Source organism: Halichoeres trimaculatus, unplaced genomic scaffold (genome assembly GCF_033239565.1).
Source record: "Halichoeres trimaculatus isolate MK-OKI-2021-1 unplaced genomic scaffold, fHalTri1.1 fHalTri1_scaffold_8, whole genome shotgun sequence".
NCBI lineage: Eukaryota > Metazoa > Chordata > Actinopteri > Labriformes > Labridae > Halichoeres > Halichoeres trimaculatus.
The window spans coordinates 1689325-1710757 of NW_027437186.1; the positions used below are offsets into that span (position 1 = coordinate 1689325).

Here is a 21433-nt window from a genome sequence, read left to right on the forward strand (position 1 = left end):
ACAGACGGATCAGGGCGGATCAGGGTGACACAGACGTTATACTGGTCCATTCTGGTGAAGAGGGAGTTGGCAAGGCTCTCAATTTGCTAGTCAATCCACCGAAAGAAGAAGATGGCGAGTACAAGGGTCTTGAGTGAGCTCTCTTCACTGGGTGTCTGAGCTCAGCCTTAGAGATAGGGCTCAAAGCGTAAACATCTGGGAGAGACTCAGAGTGGAATTCTGGGTGTGTCTCAAAGCAATAAACTGCTGCCTCCACTCACCTCTCTCCTCTGCGGCATCGGAATGACTTTCTTAGTCACCATATTGAAGGATGTCCCAAAGTGATAAATGTACTCAGAGGAGAGAGAACAGAGCATAGAGGAGGGAGGAAAGCGAAGAGAGAGGCGAGAGGGAAGAAGGAAAAGAGACTGATCGGAGGAGCCATGATCGAGGAAACACACAAGCAGGTTTTGTGGAAGTCTTTTCAGTGTTAGACCCCAATATATCACTCACTGATTGGATGCTGCAGCAGCTCTGACTCATTTATATGAAACTTCACAAACGCGATGGAGTTTAATGAGAGAGAAAAGACGAGCTGAAAACAGGCCATGAGGATTAAAGAAGGGTTTGATGTGAGTTTTTAAAGAACAAAATACTGAACACAACCATCATAGAATCAATACATCAGGGGATCAATACCTAGTTTGTATAACTGTTTAGGTCAAATTAGTCATCCAATAAAATAACTAACTATCCATCCATCCATCCATCCTTTTTCTTCCGCTTATCCGGGGTCAGGTCGCAGGGGCAGCAGCCTAAGCAGGGAAGCCCAGACTTCCCTCTCCCTAGCCACTTCGTCCAGCTCTCCCGGGGGATCCCAAGACGTTTCCAGACCAGTCGAGAGATGTAGTCTCTCCAGCGTGTCTTGGGTCTGCCCCGGGGTCTCCTCCCGGTGGGACGTGCCCTGAACACCTCACCAGGGAGGCGTCCGGGAGGCATCCTCATCAGATGCCCGAGCCACCTCATCTGGCCCCTCTCAACGCGGAGGAGTAGCGGCTCTACTCCAAGCTCCTCCCGGATAGCCGAGCTTCTCAGCCTATCTCTAAGGGAAAGCCCAGCCACCCTACGGAGGAAGCTCATTTTGGCCGCTTGTACCCGCCATCTTGTTCTTTCGGTCACTACCCAAAGCTCATGACCATAGGTCGAAGATCGACCGGTAAACAGAGAGCTTCGCCTTCAGCTCAGCTCCCTCTTCACCATGACAGACCTGTGCAGAGTCCACATTACTGCGGACTGCCGATCTGCCTGCCGATCTCTCGCTCCATCCCTCCCTCACTCGTGAACAAGACCCCGAGATACTTAATCTCCTCCACTTGGGGCAGGAGCTCATCCCCGACCCGGAGAGGGCAGTCCACCCTTTTCCGGCTAAGGACCATGGACTCAGATTTGGAGGTGCTGATTCTCATCCCAGCCGCTTCACAGTGGGCTGCGAACCGCTCCAGAGAGAGTTGAAGGTCACGGTTTGATGAAGCCAACAGGACCACATCATCTGCAAAAAGCAGTGATCCAATCCTGAGGTCACCAAACCGGACCCCCTCGACACCCTGGCTGCGCCTAGAAATTCTGCCCATAAAAGTTATGAACAGAATAGGTGACAAAGGGCCTTCCATGTCCGGTATTTTGCCTCGGCAACCGCCGAAGCTGCATTCCGCTTGGCCTGTCGATACCTGTCTGCTGCCTCAGGAGTCCCACATGCCAAAAAGGCGCAATAGGACTCCTTCTTCAGCTGGATGGCATCCCTCACCACTGGTGTCCACCAGCGGGTTCGGGTGTTGCCGCCCCAACAGGAACCAACCACCTTACGGCCACAGCTCCGATCGGCCGCCTCAACAATGGAGGCACGGAACAAAGCCCATTCAGACTCAATGTCCCCTACCTCCCCCGGAACACAGTTGAAGCTCTCCCGGAGGTGGGAGTTAAAACTCTCTCTGACGGGAGATTCTGCCAGACATTCCCAGCAGACCCTCACGATACATTTGGGTCTAACAGGTCTGACCGGCATCTTCCCCCACCATCGGAGCCAACTCACCACCAGGTGGTGATTGGTAAACAGCTCCGCCCCCTCTTTACCCGAGTGTCCAAGATATGCGGCCCCAAGTCCGATGACACGACTACAAAGTCAATCATTGAACTGCGACCTAGGGTGTCCTGGTGCCAGGTGCACATATGGACACCCTTATGCTTGAACATGGTGTTTGTTATGGACCAGCTGTGACTAGCACAGAAATCCAACAACAAAACACCACTCGGGTTCAATCGGGGGGGCCGTTCCTTCCAATCACGCCCCTCCAGGTCTCACTGTCATTGCCGACGTGAGCGTTGAAGTCCCCCAGTAGGACGAGGGGATCCCCAGACGGAGCACTCTCAAGCACTCCCTCCAAGGACTCCAAAAAGGGTGGATACTCTGAACTGCTATTTGGACCATAGCCACAAACAACAGTCAGGATCCGTCCCCCCACCCCCGAAGGCGAAGGGAGGCTACCCTCTCGTCCACCGGGGTGAACTCCAATGTACAGGCACCGAGCCAGGGGGCAACGAGTATCGCAACCCCTGCCTGCTGCCTCTCACCATCGGCAACTCCAGAGTGGAAGAGAGTCCAACCCCTCCTGAGAAGGCTGGTTCCCGAGCCCTTGCTATGCGTTGAGGTGAGACCAACTATATCTAGCCGGAACTTCTCAACCTCGCGCACCAGCTCAGGCTCCTTCCCCGCCAGAGAGGTGACGTTCCATGTCCCTAGAGCTAGCTTCTGCAGCCAAGGATCAGACCGCCAAGGTCCCTGCCTTTGGCTGCCGCCCAACTCACACTGCACCCGACCCCTATGGCCCCTCCTGCAGGTGGTGAGTCCACAGGAAAAAATAACAGGAAAATAACTATAGAAAATATATAATAAACACATTCATATGTGTACATTTCCTTTAGAGTTCCAAAAGTTATATTCAGGAGTGTGAGGTTAGTAGAGAGTAAAGAGTAACATGATTTCTATTTTCACTGAAATGTAATTTCAAAAAAAGTCTTCCTGAGACACAATAAACTAGCTTATATCAGTAGGATTCAGAGTTTACCATAAGACAGGCTCTAGATAAAGGCTAACTAATTAATTAATAAATAATCTTATAATGAGGCATTTACTGGTAAAGTGATCCGTGTGCTTCTGGACAGAACACAGAATAAAAAGAGTGCAGGTTTTCTTCATGTGAATGTGTTTCTTAAACAGGTCAAAGGAACAGACAAAGCACTGTTACTTTTTCTGTTTGATTAGAGTTTTTACAGCACACATGTGCAGACACACAAACAGCTGTTAGAGCTGACTGACAGATGATCCAGAGGTGATTAGCTGACGGCATCACCAATGAAATGCGTTGCTTTATGTGAAGCTCTGGAGAAAAGAACATTTCATTGCTCTTAAAACGAATCTCCTTGTTTTCTCTCTCCTCTCTTCATTTCTGTGATTCTTTGGTGGGAGGGACTAAGACGCAAGCGGGGGAATGAAGGATGAGGATTTGGAGTTTCAAGACGCACCCTATGTTGTAAAACTGATGTTATACTGATGTATGCTAACCTCTTGCATATCAATGCAGCTTTCCGTATAAGTTAGCATCAAGCTAGCGCTACATTTTCTTTATTATTTTCCTACAGTAGGAGATGTGTAACATGTTGAATGTATTGAAAAGAAATCTGGTGAGAGGGAGTAATGTACATTTCTTTGTGTGTTCAGTAAAACTACATACTTGTGGCAGAGAAGTCCTCCTGCTGAGAGGTTGCTCCTGTCTCGTCCTCCTTTTTCTTAGTCACCGTCAACTGTCTCTCATGCTTCTGCCTCTCTCTTAAAGCCGATTTCACACTGGTCACCCATGCTTGGTATGCCAACTGTAAGAAAAACAAGACTCACTGACTAAGAAACAGTTCTCTGTTATGTTGAAACCAGCCCAAGAGTTGGTAAAATGTACTATCATGGTTTAGAGATGATTTCTTCATTCAGAGAACAGCGTGTGTGTGTGTGTGTGTGTGTGTGTGTGTGTGTGTGTGTGTGTGTGTGTGTGTGTGTGTGTGTGTGTGTGTGTGTGTGTGCGTGCGTTAGTGTGTGTGTGCTTGGTGCGTGTGTGCGTGCGTGCGTGCGTGCGTGCGTGCGTGCGTGCATGCGTGTGTGTGTTTGGGGAACAGGGGTTTGCATCTGGTCATCAAGTACTGAGGACACAGACCACTATAAATTGATCAATCATGGACAGCACTGGATTCACACTGAGAACAAGCAGTCTGACCTGACAGGCAGTCTTTTTCTGAGGCCTCTGATCTTCAGAGTGGAGTTCATCTTCGTCTTCACTGTCTGATTCAAAGAGATAGTACTCTCCACTGTGGAGCACTGTTTAAGAAGAAACACAGCTGTTCTCATAACCTGTTATGACCTCACATTTAATATGTACAGCACTCCATTGGTATACTGCAGGGGATCCCAAACTTGTTTTTGCTCCACCTCTTGGGGTAAAAAAAACAGAGGTTTTAGTCCTCAAACATGCAGTGCTCTAATCTATTTGAGGTAGTGACATATTTTTTTTTTGTCTGAAACTTAACAAAAATGTAGGGGAAGGTGACTTTTGTACAAATTCAATAAAAAAAAATTCACAGTTAGAATAAAACATTTCACATTCTTGTAATCAAAACACGTTAACCTGTAAAGGTGTTCAGAGCTTCCTCTCCTACTGTTAGTCTGTCACTCTGCAGACGGAGGCGCTGTCTTACTCACTCAATGACAACTCTGATAGATTTGAACTTTATCGTTGTTATTTGATCTTTGTTTTTCTTTATTTGTGGGTGACAGTCAGCTGTTAGCTGTGGAGCTGGGTGCTCTGACATAAAGAGCAGAATAAAGTAGTGGGTTTGACAGGGAAAAAGAATCTTGCCAGAAGGCGGGTCTGAGAAATTATAACTATAACATAGAAATAAAGCAGTCTTATTAAGTCATACAAAACCATAAAGCAAGTAGCACATGGCAGCACATGAAATATAATCACCAAAATCAGCTCAGCCAAAACAATGAGACCACAATTTTGTTCAATTTTCATTCAGTGTATAATACGGTTTGTGAGAAACAATAGTCCATAGTCTTACGCCGCGCTCACATTGGCTCCAGAACGGTTGCAGTCCAGATACCGTGCAGATTTTCTGAAAGCTGCCACTCACATCAACTCCAGATAGAGGCTGCGGCTGGCTCCGGTACCGGGTGCGGAAAGGGCACTTGCAAGAGTAGAAGCTCACGTGGGTTCACGTTCTTGTCTGTACTTGCATGAGAGCTTTATTCCTCTAATGTTTATTAGTTTTAATAACGTTACTTTTTTCTTTTCTTGTATTATCCTTGTGATAAGTATGGGATGTGTCATATAAAATGGGATAACTTTCCACTTCAAGGATGAGTCTCTCATCGTCCCTTGTTGTCAAAATGCGACCTTGTGTCACCGGGTGTGATGTAATGTTTACATTTACAACTAGCGCGACTGTGCTGTCAAAGAAGAGTCAAGTTACATTTGTTTGTACACTGATTTTATTTTAAAAAACAACAGATCTTCATGCCACCCGGCAATTCACTTCCTGTATAGCTCGTCATATTTCATTCAGCTTGACGCAGACCCTCTCCAGCGTCCGGAAAAAATAAACTTCTTGCGGATTCTTTCCGTTGTGCCATACGGCTCCCGTGACCGGAGTCGCACCGCGCGGGGCTAATGTGAGCCTACAACAGTGATTTTAATGATACGGATGACATGCGGAAGCTGCACCAGACCCGCACCAGATTCAGTGTGAGCCTGGGGTTAGAGTTTGAATCAGTTTCAAGTTTTATAATCCTGACACAACCCAATTCAGTCCAGACAGGCACAAAAAAGGCAACTCAAAAATTTGCCCTAGGGTTTACCGTGGACCCCCGTAAACAAGTCAGAACAAGGAAACAAAACTGAAATAGAAGCGTCTGGGGTCAACAAGACAAGTAAAATCGCTTTCAAAACATAGTTACTGGAAGCAGCTGCTCATGGTACTGTGGGTCAGTCTGTCAGGGTCAGGGTCAGGGTCAGTCAGTCTTATCTCTGCTGGGACCAGTACTCCTGGAATCCCTCCGTCCGGCCAATAAACATCTGCCGGAAAATTCCTACACCAGACACAGTCTTTGGACACCCAGTGACATATGCAAGTGAGCTTTAAAACGTGATCCGATGCAAGGCAACATAACCTGGAAACTCAACTAGCGGCTCTGCCCGAGAACAATACACTCCCCCCCAGGTTAGCTATTCACTTTTAGGGTCTCCGTGTGGAACTGTGATTGGGGGACTGCAAGATGAAAGGTGTTAATGAGAAATCTGAAAGAACTCTTTAATTGATACCCAATAAAAAGGGAATCTTCAATCAGTTAAAGTGATTTAATTTTTTGAATCAATCCAACTTAATGTTTTTAAGTTAAGGTTTCCAATGTATTTTGTGGATTATATCAACTTGAAATTCTCTGTTGCTACAACTGAAAGAAGGAAATAGTTGGGGCAACTTAAATTATTGCTTCAATTGGTCACACCTAAATAAATTAAGTTCTTTGAAATTAAGTTGACTAATTTCAATTAACACAACCTAATAGGTCAAATGGATGAAATATTTTAATTCTTCTCAAATCAACATCTTAAAACAATCCAACTTAAAGTTTTCAGTTGTTTCAACTCAATAATCTGCAAAACCCAAAATGAAAAACCATGGGTAAGGAGGGAACGCTGTGGATATGAGACCCGCTGCACATTGAGATGCTGCGTGGGGGCAGTCTGTCTGTGCTCCATGGCATGGACCTGCCTCGCTGTGCCCAACGGCATAGGCCTCCTGCAGTGCCCCATGGCATTGGCTGCCTGGCTGATAACGCATTAAAGGTATATGTTCTGTGCCACACTGGACAGACAGCAGGTCCATGCCATGTGAAGCACAGAAACATCTACAGCAGAGTCTAATATCTACTGCATTCACTCCTCACTAACGATTAAAATTAAGTAAATACAATAGGCTGTAAAGTAAACTTTTCAAGGAGACATTAAGTAAACTCAACTTAAGACCACAAGTTCTATTTATCAACCTTTTTTTGGTACAGTTGTTTCCTTACATTCTTTTAAGTAGGCTCAACTTGTCACATTTTTACAGTGCAATAAAGTATAAAAACAACTTGTCAGATTTTACTTTTGGGTTTTGCAAATTATTGAGTTGAAACAACTGAAGTTGGCCTGATGCAAAATGTTGATCTGAAAACAATCAATCATTTTTGACACGGACAGCCAGTCCACACCATGTAAAGCATGGACAGTGCTCCATGCTGCGAGGCACAGACAAACAGTCCATGTCAGGTGGCAAAAAGACAATCTGTGCCACTGATGCACGTCTAGAAGTACATATCAACTGCGTCCCCTCCTCACTCACAGTTACAAAAACCACAGTCACATGACTAATGATTTTTAGTTGTGCTTACTTAAAAAGTAACAAAAGTTAAATCTACTCAGAAATCATCAGCTTCACCACTAAAAACTCAGACATTTGAGTGAATTAAACCCAACAAATTTTAAGTTTTCATAGCTTAATCCAATTGAGTAATTTGAACTTTGGGGTTTACAGTGTTGGAAGCCACTATATATATATATATATATATATATATATATATATATATATATATATATATCACGATCTACCCCAACTATGTATTGGACATCCCGTGCCCCCCAGTCTGAGAACCACTGGTGTTGTCACACAATTCTGGCAAGTCTCACCTGTGGCGTGGTCCAACCACGGCTGATGCCACTTGGTCTTCCTGAACTTCTTCTTTTCTGCCTGAGTCTCTGAAAAAAGAACGATTCATGTTCAGACAGAAGAAAGAACTGCATGGTGCACAGGCATGATTGGACTCAGTTTAAGCTACACTAATACTTTTCACTTTGTGTCACTAATCCAGGATCAGGCCACAGGGGCAGCAGTCCAAGCAAATCAACCCAGACACCCCTCTCTCTGGTAACAGCACCTTCTGGTGAGTCCAAAGGTATAGGGGAAAGCATCCTTATCAAATGTCCAAACCCTCTCTATTGACTCCTTTCAGCGTGAAGGAGTAGTAGCTTGACTTCAACTCCCCCTTGGTGTCTGGGCTCCTGACTCCATCTCTAAAGCTGAGTCCCTTGGAAAAAAAAAAACACTTCTTGAATCAGTGATCTCATTTTTTCTAGAACTGGTTAAGAGCCTTGCCTTCCAGCTCAGATCACTTTTGCCACAGTGGTCCACTACATTGCCTGCAGTAACCCGCCCATCATTTTCACAGTCCATTTTTTTACCCTCACATGTAAACAAGACCACAGGAGACTTAAACTCCTTCATTTAGAGCCCAAAGAGAGAAACCCTACAATGCTCAGCAGATAGTTGTGTCCTCAGACTTAGAAGTACTGACTCTCATCCCAGATGCTTTGCACTCAGCTGCAAATCTCCTAAGGCCTGCTGGAGGTCCCAGACTGAGGAAACTAACAGAACCACATCAAGTGCAAAAAGCAGGAATGAAATTCTGAGGACCCCAAAAAGAAGATCCTCCTTCCTCCAGCTGCACCCATAGATCCTGACCATAAAGACCTAAAACAGAATCTATGACACAAGGGTTTACCCCTGGTGGAGGCGCAGTGAGAACATGTTCTACATGGTGCTGACTATGCTCTCACTTCCGTCATACAGGGATCATTTAACTTGCTGGAACACCGTACTCATGCCGATTCCCCCAGAAGACCCCAACGAGGGACTTTCCTTCTTGAGATGGTTTGTCACCTCCTTGAGGCCAAATCATTCTCAACAGCCTCCCTAAAGTCCCTGGGTTACAACTTTCTCAGCAACTGAAGCTGCAGTCCTCCAGCCTGTCAGCTGCTTCTGATCAGAGGGATCCAGGAGACAGAGACGGAACAGACTGCTGAAGAAGCGCAGTCCTGGACCCTGTGGAGGTGGAGGCTGGCTGAATGGAGAATGATGGACAAGCTGTCGTCATCTATTTTCTTGTGGACCTTTTTGCACTTTCTATACACTTTCTTACTTTTGTCTTGATTGCTGCTGTGACTCCTGAATTTCCCCTCGGGGATAAATAAAGTATTTTCTATTCTATTCTATTCTATTCTATTCTATTCTATTCTATTCTATTCTGGACAACCCTGGACCAGCCAGGTCTTAAAGCCTCCTTCAGCCCCACAGCTTATTTCACTGTTGGTGTCCACAAGTGAAGGTTACTGCTACAGCAAAAGATTGACTTTAGGCCACAACCTCTACCACCCACTTTCACAATGGAGGCTTTGAACACCGCCCATTCTGACTCCATTTCCCAGTCCTCCCTGGTATGTTTCAGGGAGGTGAGGTGAGAGTTAAGACTTTCCAGAAAAAGGCCTCTACCAGACATTCCCAGTTCACCTGCATGACACATTGGGTTTACCAAGTCCTTCCCAGACATCCCAACAGACTTGCTACCTGGCTGTGAGTTGGTTCAGATGTTGAACCAATCAGATGGTGATGCAGAGCAATAGTGAAGGCTATAAAGATTAAAAAGGTTAATAACAGTATCAAATTATTAGATAAATGGTTATACATCAGAACATAAAATGATTTTACCTAAATGCAACAATTGGCAGCAATTTACATATACAATGTTTTACAGTAAGGCAAATAAAATACCTGTGTCAGCAGCAATGGGGCACTTTTCAGAGTCTTCACTGGTTTTGTGTCCATCTCGGTACTTTTGTTGCTTTGAGCGAATTCTCTGCATTCTGAAAGAAGAGGTCATGAAAATAAGATAGGAGTTTCTGTTTCTAAATCAATCTGGCTTTTCATTTAGAACCTCCCTCATGATTGTGTGGCTCATCACATGTGATTTACATGGGTGACACTGATGATAAAGTTACTTTTTCAACACTGACTTCAGGGCATATGTTAATGTGCATGTCATATGTAAGGGATAATGTACTTTGTAAAAATACAAATTGTGAAATTGTGAATTTTAATATCGCAGAAAATTTTATTTATATCAGTTAGTTTGGTATAAAAGAAAGTCAGACGTTAAAAAAGTCTGTGTTATACAGACTAAGTTCACGAAGACTGAAACATTTCAAGTCTTTTGACATTATTTTACAGAGACATTTTAAAATCAAATTCACCACAGCGCCATGTCCGTATTTTCAAAGGCAAATGCACAGTTTTGTGATATGCACTAAAATCAACATCTTAGGGACCTACTGAGTGGAAATGTTGTGTAAGTGTTCAACAGTCTTGGAGCAATAGCTCCTCAGCAACTATCTCCTGTGTCATGTACAAAACGTAATTACGTGTCAAAAAATGACCCCATGGATGTGTCATGCCTGGACCCTCATTCTGTATGCTGCATTTTGCTGGGATTGGAGAACTACCACTTCCTGTTTCATGGTGAAACATCTAACTTTTATGGCTCTCTATTGACAAAAACTACATTTTTATACTTTTCATCATTTAGACATCCTCAACCTGTTAACACGTTAATAAGCTGAGCAGGTAAGCCCAGAGATAGCATTTAAAGAACTCCTGAAAATGCCCCCAAAAGTGCTGATGTCCCTCTGTTTTTTTATAAATATCTAATTTCCTGTTGACATGCGTCATGTGACAACTTTAAGTAACTTTTTCAAGTTCAGGAACCTTGGCTCATATGCATGTCCAACCATTAGCTGGGAAAACTGACCGTTTGTGCTAACAGTTAAAAATGAATTAGCGGTATGCATGAGTCAGGTTAATGCCGAAACAGCATTGAATTTAATAGATGTAGACCCCACCATTACTGGCACTAATGGCAGAATTACAGCACCTGTTCGGCTATATAAAGACAAACAGCATGTAATGTGTTACTGTTTAAGATGCTTTATGCAAAGACAGTGGGTATTTAGGGATCAAAATAATCCTTTGGAATTGTCTGACAATGTGGAGCAGATTCAGATTAAAAAGACAAAACATTTTTCAGTTAACAGATGAGGTAAGGGAGGCAACTGAAGCCTCAAACCAGCGAGGCTCACCGCCATTAGTTTTATAAGTTTGATTCGCTCTTTGTTATGCATGTCCGGGTCATTTCAAAATGTGTGTGGTAAAATGTTGCAGTTCATCAAACAGCTGTTTGTAGAGTTATTTATTGAGTTTCTGGGGAATTACTGCAGTGCTTTTTCAACAAAGCAGCTTTCATGGCTGTTTTTATTTTTCTGACCTTCTGCTGTGCTCTCAGAAACACCACACACATTTACTCTGTTTAAACCTTCCCTTTCTCTGTGTTTATTATCAGATTGACTGGCTGATAACAGCTGTTTGTGTATTCATGTTATAAAATGTACATTTATTCTGCTATTTTTCTTGATATTCTGTCAGTCACACCATTACTGTTCACCAGGTTTGTTGCTGTGTATAAGTGGTAGGCATATGCAATTAAGAGTTTGTTGAGGTTCCCCTGAACTATGACCCAATCTACACCTGCATTTTTTTTCATGGTGTGATCAGTTAACTGGCCGATCATTTACAGTTGTGCATGCGGCTAACACTACGGCCAGACAACGGCACGTTAGGACCAATGGTCCTGTTTGATTAAGGACTGAAGGTGCATACGACCCTGGATATGTGTCCACAAATCATCTTTCTAAGTGAAACTACCTCAAGGGGCTCCACCATGAAAAACTGCAAGGGGGAACAAACGAGTCAAATCAATTATCAAATTCTACCAGACCTGATGCACATGCAAACCTTGGTGACCTTTCTGAGCTAGTTATAGACCTCAAACTACTGTTTATTTTTAAACTGAATGATAACCATAAAAGGTTGTAAAGCAAATGTTGGAAAGCAGCAGTCAGAATAACAGAATGAAACAGTCACAAAAAATAGATAATAATAAAACAACCCTCTCTCCTCCCTTGGACTTCTTGAACCTCTACAACTTTTTACTACAGTACACTTGACATTTCTTCCCTTTGAACACTTACGATCTTTTGAGCTGTGATAAGGATTTCCTCTCAGCTTGTTGGTGGAACTGAATGTTCTTCACAATACTTGCTTTGAAAAGTTCAAATCCCCTGGAACAAAGAACAAATCCATTATTGCATCAGCCAGGAACTTATTGTTATTGAAAAGTAACTAAAGGAGCATTTCTCAAAAGGGTTTCATTCAAACTGACAAATGAACTGTCACACTCTTTGAAATAGTTTCTATTTTTTGCTAACCTCATCAGATCTGTTCCCAGAGCCTTTGCTAGCCAAAACATTATTATGAATGATTGTTATTTTAATGAAATAGACTACTCAAGCTATCTCAATCAGAGCCATGAGGTGCTGTAGGAGGGTGCACCGTACATTATTCTACTTCAAAAGCAGACACAGGACAGGTGCTCTTTCTACAAAACAGAAGTATGCCAGGTTTTAGGAAGCCAGAGCTCACACACTCTATTGAGCTTGTGAGTTAATCAAAGTCACATACTCTTCCCAACAGATATTTTAATTAAAGGTCCCATATTATGCAAAATTCACTTTAGACTAGTTTTGTAACAGTAATATGCATCCCCAGCCTGTCTACAAACACCCTGAAATGAGAAAATTCTATTGTCTCCTTCTCTTGCTTGCTCCAGACAAAGTTTGCTTTCAGGACATGTGTGCTCAAGCACGCAGAGTTGAGATCTGCCCTGCATGATGTCATGCACAGCAGAAGTTTAAAAAAAAGAACTCCTCCAGGTCTGCCCCTTGTACTGCCCCTTCTGTGCAGCGCGTTTTTCACTTTGGCTGCTTGGCTGCTTTGGTAAAATAAACATGGCAAAGGTACAAGCAAAGCACAGAGGTTGCTCTGTTGTTGGCTGCACAAAAGAGCACAAAGTCTTTTCTAACTCCATCACATGAGGTTTTGAAGAGGCAGTGGATTTATTTTATTTTTGATGGAGATGCACCCACAACAACTCCTAAAATGTTGTATGTGTGTGCTCACCATTTCACCTCTGACTGCTTTCTCAATGAGGGCCAGTACAAAGCAGGATTCGCCAAGAACCTGAAGCTGAAGCATGGATCTGTACCAACTGTCTGTGACCCAGCTACATACGTGGGAGCTGTAAGAAAATTAGCGACTCAGACAGGTGACGTTTTTTGAACCAGGCTGTAAATAGGTTAATTTCTGCCTTGAAAATGGCTTTTTTTTGGGCTTGGTGTGTATGTGACTTCCGCTACTTCCAGAGCCAGCCTCAAGCGAACACTGGAGAAACAGCAGATTTTAGCGCTTCCGCATTGTCTCATTTTCCAAGAACGGAGGTTGCCGTTTGATGTAAACACGGCCGCATGTTACCGGAGCGAAAGCCACACCCTCATCCAAAGAAGTTGTTAAGGAGGCGTGGACAGGGCAGCTCATTATCATTTAGAGCTACACCCACAGAAACAGCTTGTTCTCAGGGGCACTCAGACAAGGGGATTTACAGAGTGGCTAAAGTCCAGGAAATAACTGGATTTTGAGGCAAAAAACTTTAAATTGACTGTCTTGGGACCTCTGAGACCTATTTGAACTTGTTCAAAAGTTGCATAATATGGGACCTTTAAGGAATTGATAGCTTAATAAAGGTAACTGCCCTAGATGAGATTTGTCTTCTTTTAATTACTTTAATTTGATCTTACACTGGAGCAGCCCTCTCTCATTTTGTCAGTACTCTGTGTGTTGGTCGTACCTCGAAGCCTGTTTAGCCGAAGCCTGTATCTCTGCCACTACATGCAGGAAGTAGAAACTCAGAAAGACCCTCCTCTGCAGCAACAGGAAGAGAAAACAAATGCTGTCCCAGATCACACCAGCCTCTTCTACAGGAAGGCTGCAGGTCCTGTCACTCACTTCCTTTGCTGAGCAGGAAAAAAACACACAGTGGTAAACAGCAGGAGTTACAGAAAAGCACAGTACAAACATTGCTGCCTCTGAAGGTCTGGTGTGAAGGATAACATTCTGATTTGGTCTGAATATAACTTACGGTCGTAATAGCCTTTGACTGTACAGACCAGACTGAAGAGCTGAATCACCCAACAGAAGCCTTTCTGCATCTCATTTACAAAAACACACGCAAGGATCTGAAACACAAACACAACTTTTTCAGGACAGGTCCGTGATGGACTGGAAACTTCTCTTTCTGCTTCATACCAACAGCTTTTCATCCAGCTGCTTCAGCGCTGAACATCCAAGCCTGAGAAACATGAAAGGGACAACAAATGACTCCAAGCTTTAACCCTCCTAATGTTGTTCATTATTTTCTTTGCATCAGTGCACAGCAAAACAAAAACAAACAAACAAACAAACAAACAAACAAACAAACAAAAGACAGGTTTGACTTTTACAGGTTTATTGCTTAGTTTAGGATCTTTTTTTAGAATTGAACCCAGAACTTATAACAGAATGATTCCAACATACTGGGTATCTTTAGTTTATTTTTATTTACCAGCACAGAGGAACCTGTGGCTTTGGACCTGAAGAACCAGCTCAAAGTCTCTGTGAGCTGATCAGATCAAAAGATCGGAGCAGATAGAATAAAACCAATCACAGACATGAAGTCTCCTGTCTGCAGATCAACACATCTGATAGAGCAAACTGCGATCAGACAGAAGTACGAAGACATCAAACATGAACTCAAACAAATTTAAAAAATTGGACACACATTGTGAATTGCAGAAACTGTAAAGCACCAAAAGAAACATCTTGTTGCATCTGAAGATAATAACTCTCTCTCTCTCCCAGTAACAGTATCTCTCCACCAAGGGCTGACCCCACATTGAAGTGTATTTCCCATAAGACGCAGCACCTGTGTGGCCAATGAATGGGTGTTTAAAGAGATAGTTCCCTCTACATGAGTGTAGCATGCATGCTCACAAGGATGCATGCATACGGGCACACACACATTCATATCTGCTCGCACACACATGCAGAGATTTTTCTTAGTTGACTCACTCTGCCAGCCTAGACATGACACCACTCAGGTTTATTTCATGGAATATACATGGAGATGGTTCTAGGGAGAAGAGGTTAGGAAGATATTTAACAAATTGAAAGATCTACAGGCAGACATTATTTTGCTACAAGAGACTCATTTATCAGAGACAGCAGTGGGTTTAGTCTCCACTGTACAGTTCCCTCATGTATTCAGCATATCTCAATTCCAGACAAAAAGGTGTAGCCATCATAATAAGTAAAAAGGTGTGTTTTACTGTTGAGAACCCAATTACTGACCTAGAAGGTCGATTTTTAATTGTCACATTAACTATTCAAAGTATAAAGCTATGCATTGCTAACATATATGGGCCAAATGTTGATGACCCCTCTTTTTTTTGCTCCCTGTTCACGTCACTCTACAATAACCCAGATAACACTCTCATCATAGGAGGAGACTTCAACATGGCCTTAGACTCAGGAATGGACAGGCTGAATACAACAGGAAACCATTGGCTCTGGCAATCCACTAAGGTTGTTGAGTAATACACGGAGAATTTTGGGCTTTGCAATGCCTGGCGTTCACACCACCTCACACTTAAAGAATACTTCTGGTTAGAGGAACACTCATACTCCAGAATAGTTTCTTTTCTAGTTAGCAGCTTGAAAATGAGTGATATATTAGAAACGAGCGTTCATCCCATCACTGTCAGTGACCATGCACCAGTCTCACTGACTCTAATTGATAAGAAAATAAAACCACCAACGAGAAGCTAGAGATTTAATACATGATTACTCAAGGATCTTAATTTTATCAGTTATTTTGAAAAGGAATGGTCTTTATATATAGAAAATAATGACCTACCAGAGACCTCAGACTGTATCCTCTGGGAAGCAGGAAAGGCAGTAATGCGAGGAAAAATAATTAAATTCTCATCACACAAGATAAAGGAAGAGAAGCAGTGAACAACTGAATTGGAGCTGAGAATCAAATCACTAGAAGAAGTTTACAGAGCATCCCCTGAGCACATACTGAACAGTATTAGAACAGATTGCTAAACCTGAAAACTCAGTTATGCTGCAAAGACTATGCTTGGAGAACTTTGAACATAGTAACAAATATGGTAGATTTCTAGCTAACCCACACTTCCTTCCAGTTACCAGCCAATATTTTTAATAAACGCCAACCTCAAAATAATACGCAAAGCCCTCACCAGAAGATTAGAAAGAGTAACTCCCCTTATTATACACCCTGACCAAACAGGCTTCATAAAGGGCAGACATTCTTCCACTAATACGCGCAGACTAATAATTCTGATAGATTAATGCCACCTCACACAATCTGGAATCCACAGTCATCTCTTTAGATGCAGAAAAGCATTTGACCGGGTTAACTGGAAGTTCTTATTTGCAACATTGAACAAATGGATTTTACCCATCCTTTACTTGATTGGTTGAAGATTTTATATAATGAGCTAAATGCATGCGTCAGGACAAACGATCAAACTTCTCCAAGCTTCAATCTGCAAAGGGGTACTAGACAGGGCTGCCCACTCTCTCCCTTACTTTTTGCTATCTTTATTGAACCTTTAGCAGCTAGTATTAGACAAGATAAATAAATTAAAGGCATTGACGGTAAAACAATAGAATATTAGATGAGTCTTTATGCTGATGATGTATTATCTTTTTTTCCAGAAGTCACAAACGTCTCTCTTTCGTACAATCACGCTCAATACATTTTTAGCAATTTTTGACTACTCCATAAATTGGTCTAAAACTAATGTTCTCCCCATCAACTGTACTTTCCAGAACATTCAAGATATTAATCTGCATTCAGGGAATATTAAATACTTAGGAATAAACATTTCCCCCAGTCTTTCTGAATTAATAAAGCTAAATCAGGTCCAGCTTTTAAAAACAGTTGAGGACGACCTTACACGGTGGACATCCTTACCCATATCACTCATAGGAAGAGTTGCCACCATAAAAATAATGGTTCTACCTGGTGTAAACTATCTGTTCTCAATGATTCCCACAAGACCCCTTTCCACTTGGTTTAAATCATTGGACTCAGTCATCAATAAATTCCTCTGAAAAGCCAAACCTCCACGTACCAGCTTAAAAACTCTACAAAAGACTAAAAACAATGGTGGTTTAGATTCGCCCGATTTTCACCTCTACTTCCTAGCAAACAGATTGTAATAGATGATCTGTGGCTTCATGTAGCGCAAGCACTATGTGATGACCTAGTTATTTCTAATCTGCCATTTATCAATTTGATTCTTAGACACCATAAATGTTTTTTTTTTTTATTTTTTTTTATCAACAATAACTCCACTCTTACAGCCTGGTGGAAATTTCTTAAATTAGCCAAGTCTTATCTCATTCTGTGTAAGTTTACACCCATCTGGAACAACCCTGACATCCTGCAGAAAAGTAAAAAATGATAAACCTTGCTCAGTGGAATAATAAAGGGATTAAGCACTTTGAACATATTATTCAAAACAGAAACTTTATATCATTAGAGATACTCACCAAACAATATGGAATCAGTAACGCCAAATTGCTAGAGTACTAACAAATGAAATCCATAATAAGCAAGAAATATAATTCTGACCAGCTGGATATACAACTTCCTGTTGGGGTTGCTGAAGTTATCAATCTCAGTGCCCCAAAATTATCATCAAAAATATGTAGACAACTAGTCAAAACAGAAAATTCCATCTCATTCCCAACGATAAAGTGGGAAACCGACTTATTTGCTAGTTTTGATAAAAACTTTTGGTCACAAATATGTTCTAATACATTTAAAATGGCTAAAAATTCAAATTTACATCTTATAAAATATAAAACATCCACAGAATCCATTACACAGGACACAGGATGTTCAAGATGGGTCTAACACAAATATTTGTTCACACTGCACCAGTAACGTACCAGATGATTATAGACATGCTGTGTGGTCCTGTACACCTGTTCAGAATTTTTGGCTTCAGGTGTGTGAAGACCTTTCAACATGGTTCAAGTATAATATCCCCGCATGCCCCAGACTATGCCTTCTTGGGGACCTGGATGATACCATCATGGGCTGCAACTGTGCATGCTTAGCACTCACTGGCCAATGCATCCCAAAGAAAACAATCCTTTTGAATTGGAAAAGCAAGCCCGGGGTGGGGGGGTGGGTGTCCTGGCAGTGGTGAGTGGGGCTTGCTGATGGGCCCTGGGTAGCTGGGACACTCCAACAGGTGTGGTGAGGTGGGCTGTGGACCCTGGTGCCTGGGGGCTGCCCCCTGTCCTGGAGTGGGGGGGCGGCTGGGACCCAGGGGGCATGAGCCTGCCTGGGCTCCCCTACATGGGGGCAGGTCAGGGCTTGCCTCTGGCTTCTGGTCTGTGCTCTGGGGACCATGGAGCTTAGGTAGGAGGGTGGCGGAGGTGGTGAGGGTGGCATGGACATAGTTGCGGAGGACGGGGGGTGTCTAGTGGGCCCCAGCCCCAGCACTAGTGTATGTGTGTGTGTGTGTGTGTGTGTGTGTGTGTGTGTGTGTGTGTGTGTGTGCATGCATGGATGTGTGTGTGTGCATTAGTATGTATGGATGTGTGCATTTGTATGTATGGATGTGTGCATGTACATGCATGCCAGTGCACGTGTGCATGCACATATGCGTATGTGTGTATCTATGTTTATGTCTGTGTATGTGTATGTGTTTGTATATGTGTTAATATGTTTAAGAGTGTACGTGTGTGTATGTATGTTTGTTTATGTACAAACATAGATAATATTTAAGTATTATGTTACGGAGGTCAGGCTGGGACCTGGATTCACAGCTTTGACCTGGTCTCAAACTTTTACCCCCCCCCCCCCCCCCCCCCCTCAAGGAAGGAAAGGAGAGGTAATAAAGCAAGTTTTGGAAAAACAGACCTCTGCGCTCAAGTGGTTTTCTCCTTGAAGTCTGCCTCATCCCTTCTTCTGATGTTTGCAAAACTACAAAACATTGAGACATTGCTGTAAATTTGAAGACTTTTCGTTGACACCTGGCGCACATGTGAAACTGTACAGACATCCTTCTCTAAGGAGAGGCTGGAGAGACCTCCCAGCTTCCATCTAGTATCTTGTGACCTTCGACCTTTCTCTCTGGGAACAAGACAGAAGGAATGCCAAGGGGATGATCTGCTCCCCACCTTCTCTTCTAAAGACAAAGGGCTTTAATTTCGTAGACCTGGCGCAGGCGCAGGCGCAGGCGCAGGCGCACCTGCCCTGCGCTGGCCTTCACCGTGCGCACAGGGCGTGACCGGCGCACTTTGCAAGTTTCATGCAGTGCCAAGAGGCGCAATCAAGGCGCAGAGGTGCGCGTCCACGCCTTCCTCCGCACAAATGACAGACAGGGAGGAGAAAAGCTGTGAGTGGGTTTTACACAGCTCAGCGCTGTTTTCACCAACCAAAAGAGCGCCTCTCCGTGCCTTTAAATGCCCTGCGGCTGAGGCGCAGCATCTGATTGGTCTGACTGATCTTCAGCACCGCAGAAACAGTGCTGGTAGCGGAGACGGTCAGAGCCGCTGTCTCTGCAGCAGGAAAATGGACAGCGGGGCACATCGGAGGACACGAAGCGGGTCACCGTGTGGGCCAGCTCCCGGGACAGATTTAATCTGTTCCTCTGTCATTAATAGGAGTTCAAAATTAAGAGACAGTTACACAGCTGGCTTATCCATTCAGAATACTTTTGATCCACCTGCACTCCTGGTTTGTCATCGCCAAATAGCAGAACCTTTGGTGATACTGTATACTCTCCCAGTGTCTCCACCTCATCCTCCATACAATAATGTACTCCATCTTTTTAGATCGGGGTTAGAAATTAAGAAGAAATATGGGAAATCACGGGTAAATCCTGAGTGACACACATGTATTTTTTCTTTTTTTCTTCGTCTTTTCTCTCCCTCTTTTCTTTGAATTAAATGAAATGAGAGAACCAGATTTATACTCAGCATCAGATGTTAAGGCTGTTTATTGTTTAATTGTAAGATGTGCATCAAACTTCCAGCTGCCGTCAGGTTAACTTTCCATTATGACCAACGGCTTTAATCTGACATCAGTTGCGATGGAAAATTAATATAGATACAAATGTATGTGCCGGTTCAGACGGTTATATTAAATAGCGATTACTGTGATTGTGTATTGCATTAAAATGTGCCTGACACTCTGGAAACCTGCCTCTGAGGCTTTGAAGACATGTGCGCACATGTGCGCCTGTCACCAAATTACAGCTGCGCTGGGTGCGCTCCGCCTTGCCCCGAGGATAGACCAGGTTGGAGCTGGTGAGCTTTCAGCGCACTTTTTTGGCACAAAATTGTCACTGTGCCAACATGAATCTGCTGACACCTCCCCCTGGTGCGCCGTCAACTCCCCCTGGCACGCAGTCACACCCATCTCTGCGCAGACGGTCTACCAAATTGTCAAATTGGCAGCGCACAGTGGTGCGCCGCACGAAAATTAGCACTACGTAGGCTGCGCCAGGCTTGCGCCCCCTGCGCTGCGCCACGAAATCTGAGCCCAAAGACTCTTTGATTCACACAGTTGAGAACAGCACAAAAAATTGAGTTAACGTAAGTTCATGCAGGACACGGAAGTCATATGCCCAGCTGTGATCAGCTGACAGACTGATGTTCTAACCTACCCCTCTCAACCAATCACAGCATGTGTCTAACAACAAGGCGGTGTATTTAAATCACGTCTTCATTCTCAGTTATACCTGCTACCTCATTGTTGCTCAGCTGCTGCTGTCACAATCATCCCACCTCCACCCCAGCCTCCTCCTATTTAGCCTCATGTGTGTATCTTATTGATCTGTATGCATTCATTTGATCTATATGTATACTCGGGGGGGGGGGGGGGGGGGGGGGGGGGGGGGGGGGGGGGGGGGGGGGGGGGGGGGGGTTTGCTATGCACTCCCTGAAAGCTCGAGCAAGCTGCTCGGCTAACCCAGGGAGTACTCTGAAAAGCAGAGCTTTAACGCCAATTCTAACTGTATCCATTTGGCAATAAATGGTTACTCTATGACGATACACTAAGACTTACATGTACATCTTCACCTTTGCAAACATGTACTGTGTAATGAAAATAATTGATAATGTGTGTGTGAAAACTGCTGTCTTGGAAACATATCCCATCGTAACATCTTGATTTTTATTTTATTGAGTTCTTAAAGAGAAAAACCTATCATGTTTAGTCTTGATGTGAAGCAAAGATCATATGAAATGTGATTTTGACTATTACATGTAGGGATCTCTTTACAGTTTAGAGTTATAGTTACTTAGTGTTCTCTGGGACAAAGTGATCCACGTGCACTGAAAGATGAGATGTGAAGGGGCGTCAGCCTCAAGTGACCTCACTGACTCGGCGGGAAAAGCTGATCAAAACTCCACTCCAGGACAAGAACATTGGCTCTTCCTT

The 21433-nt window shown here is 43.5% G+C and overlaps 1 protein-coding gene across 1 annotated transcript in view; it reads right to left on the minus strand.

The window, feature by feature from the left end:
- The window catches only part of piezo1 (piezo type mechanosensitive ion channel component 1 (Er blood group)), a 189374-nt gene that overhangs the window by 49460 nt on the left and 118481 nt on the right, over positions 1-21433 (minus strand). The window contains exons 26-32 of the mRNA XM_074675606.1: positions 14042-14138; positions 13751-13916; positions 12039-12128; positions 9730-9821; positions 7812-7880; positions 4299-4399; positions 3768-3906 (exon numbers count right to left, since the gene is read on the minus strand). Of these exons, the coding sequence (XP_074531707.1) occupies positions 3768-3906; positions 4299-4399; positions 7812-7880; positions 9730-9821; positions 12039-12128; positions 13751-13916; positions 14042-14138 (754 nt within the window). The remainder of the gene's footprint in view (positions 1-3767; positions 3907-4298; positions 4400-7811; positions 7881-9729; positions 9822-12038; positions 12129-13750; positions 13917-14041; positions 14139-21433) is intronic.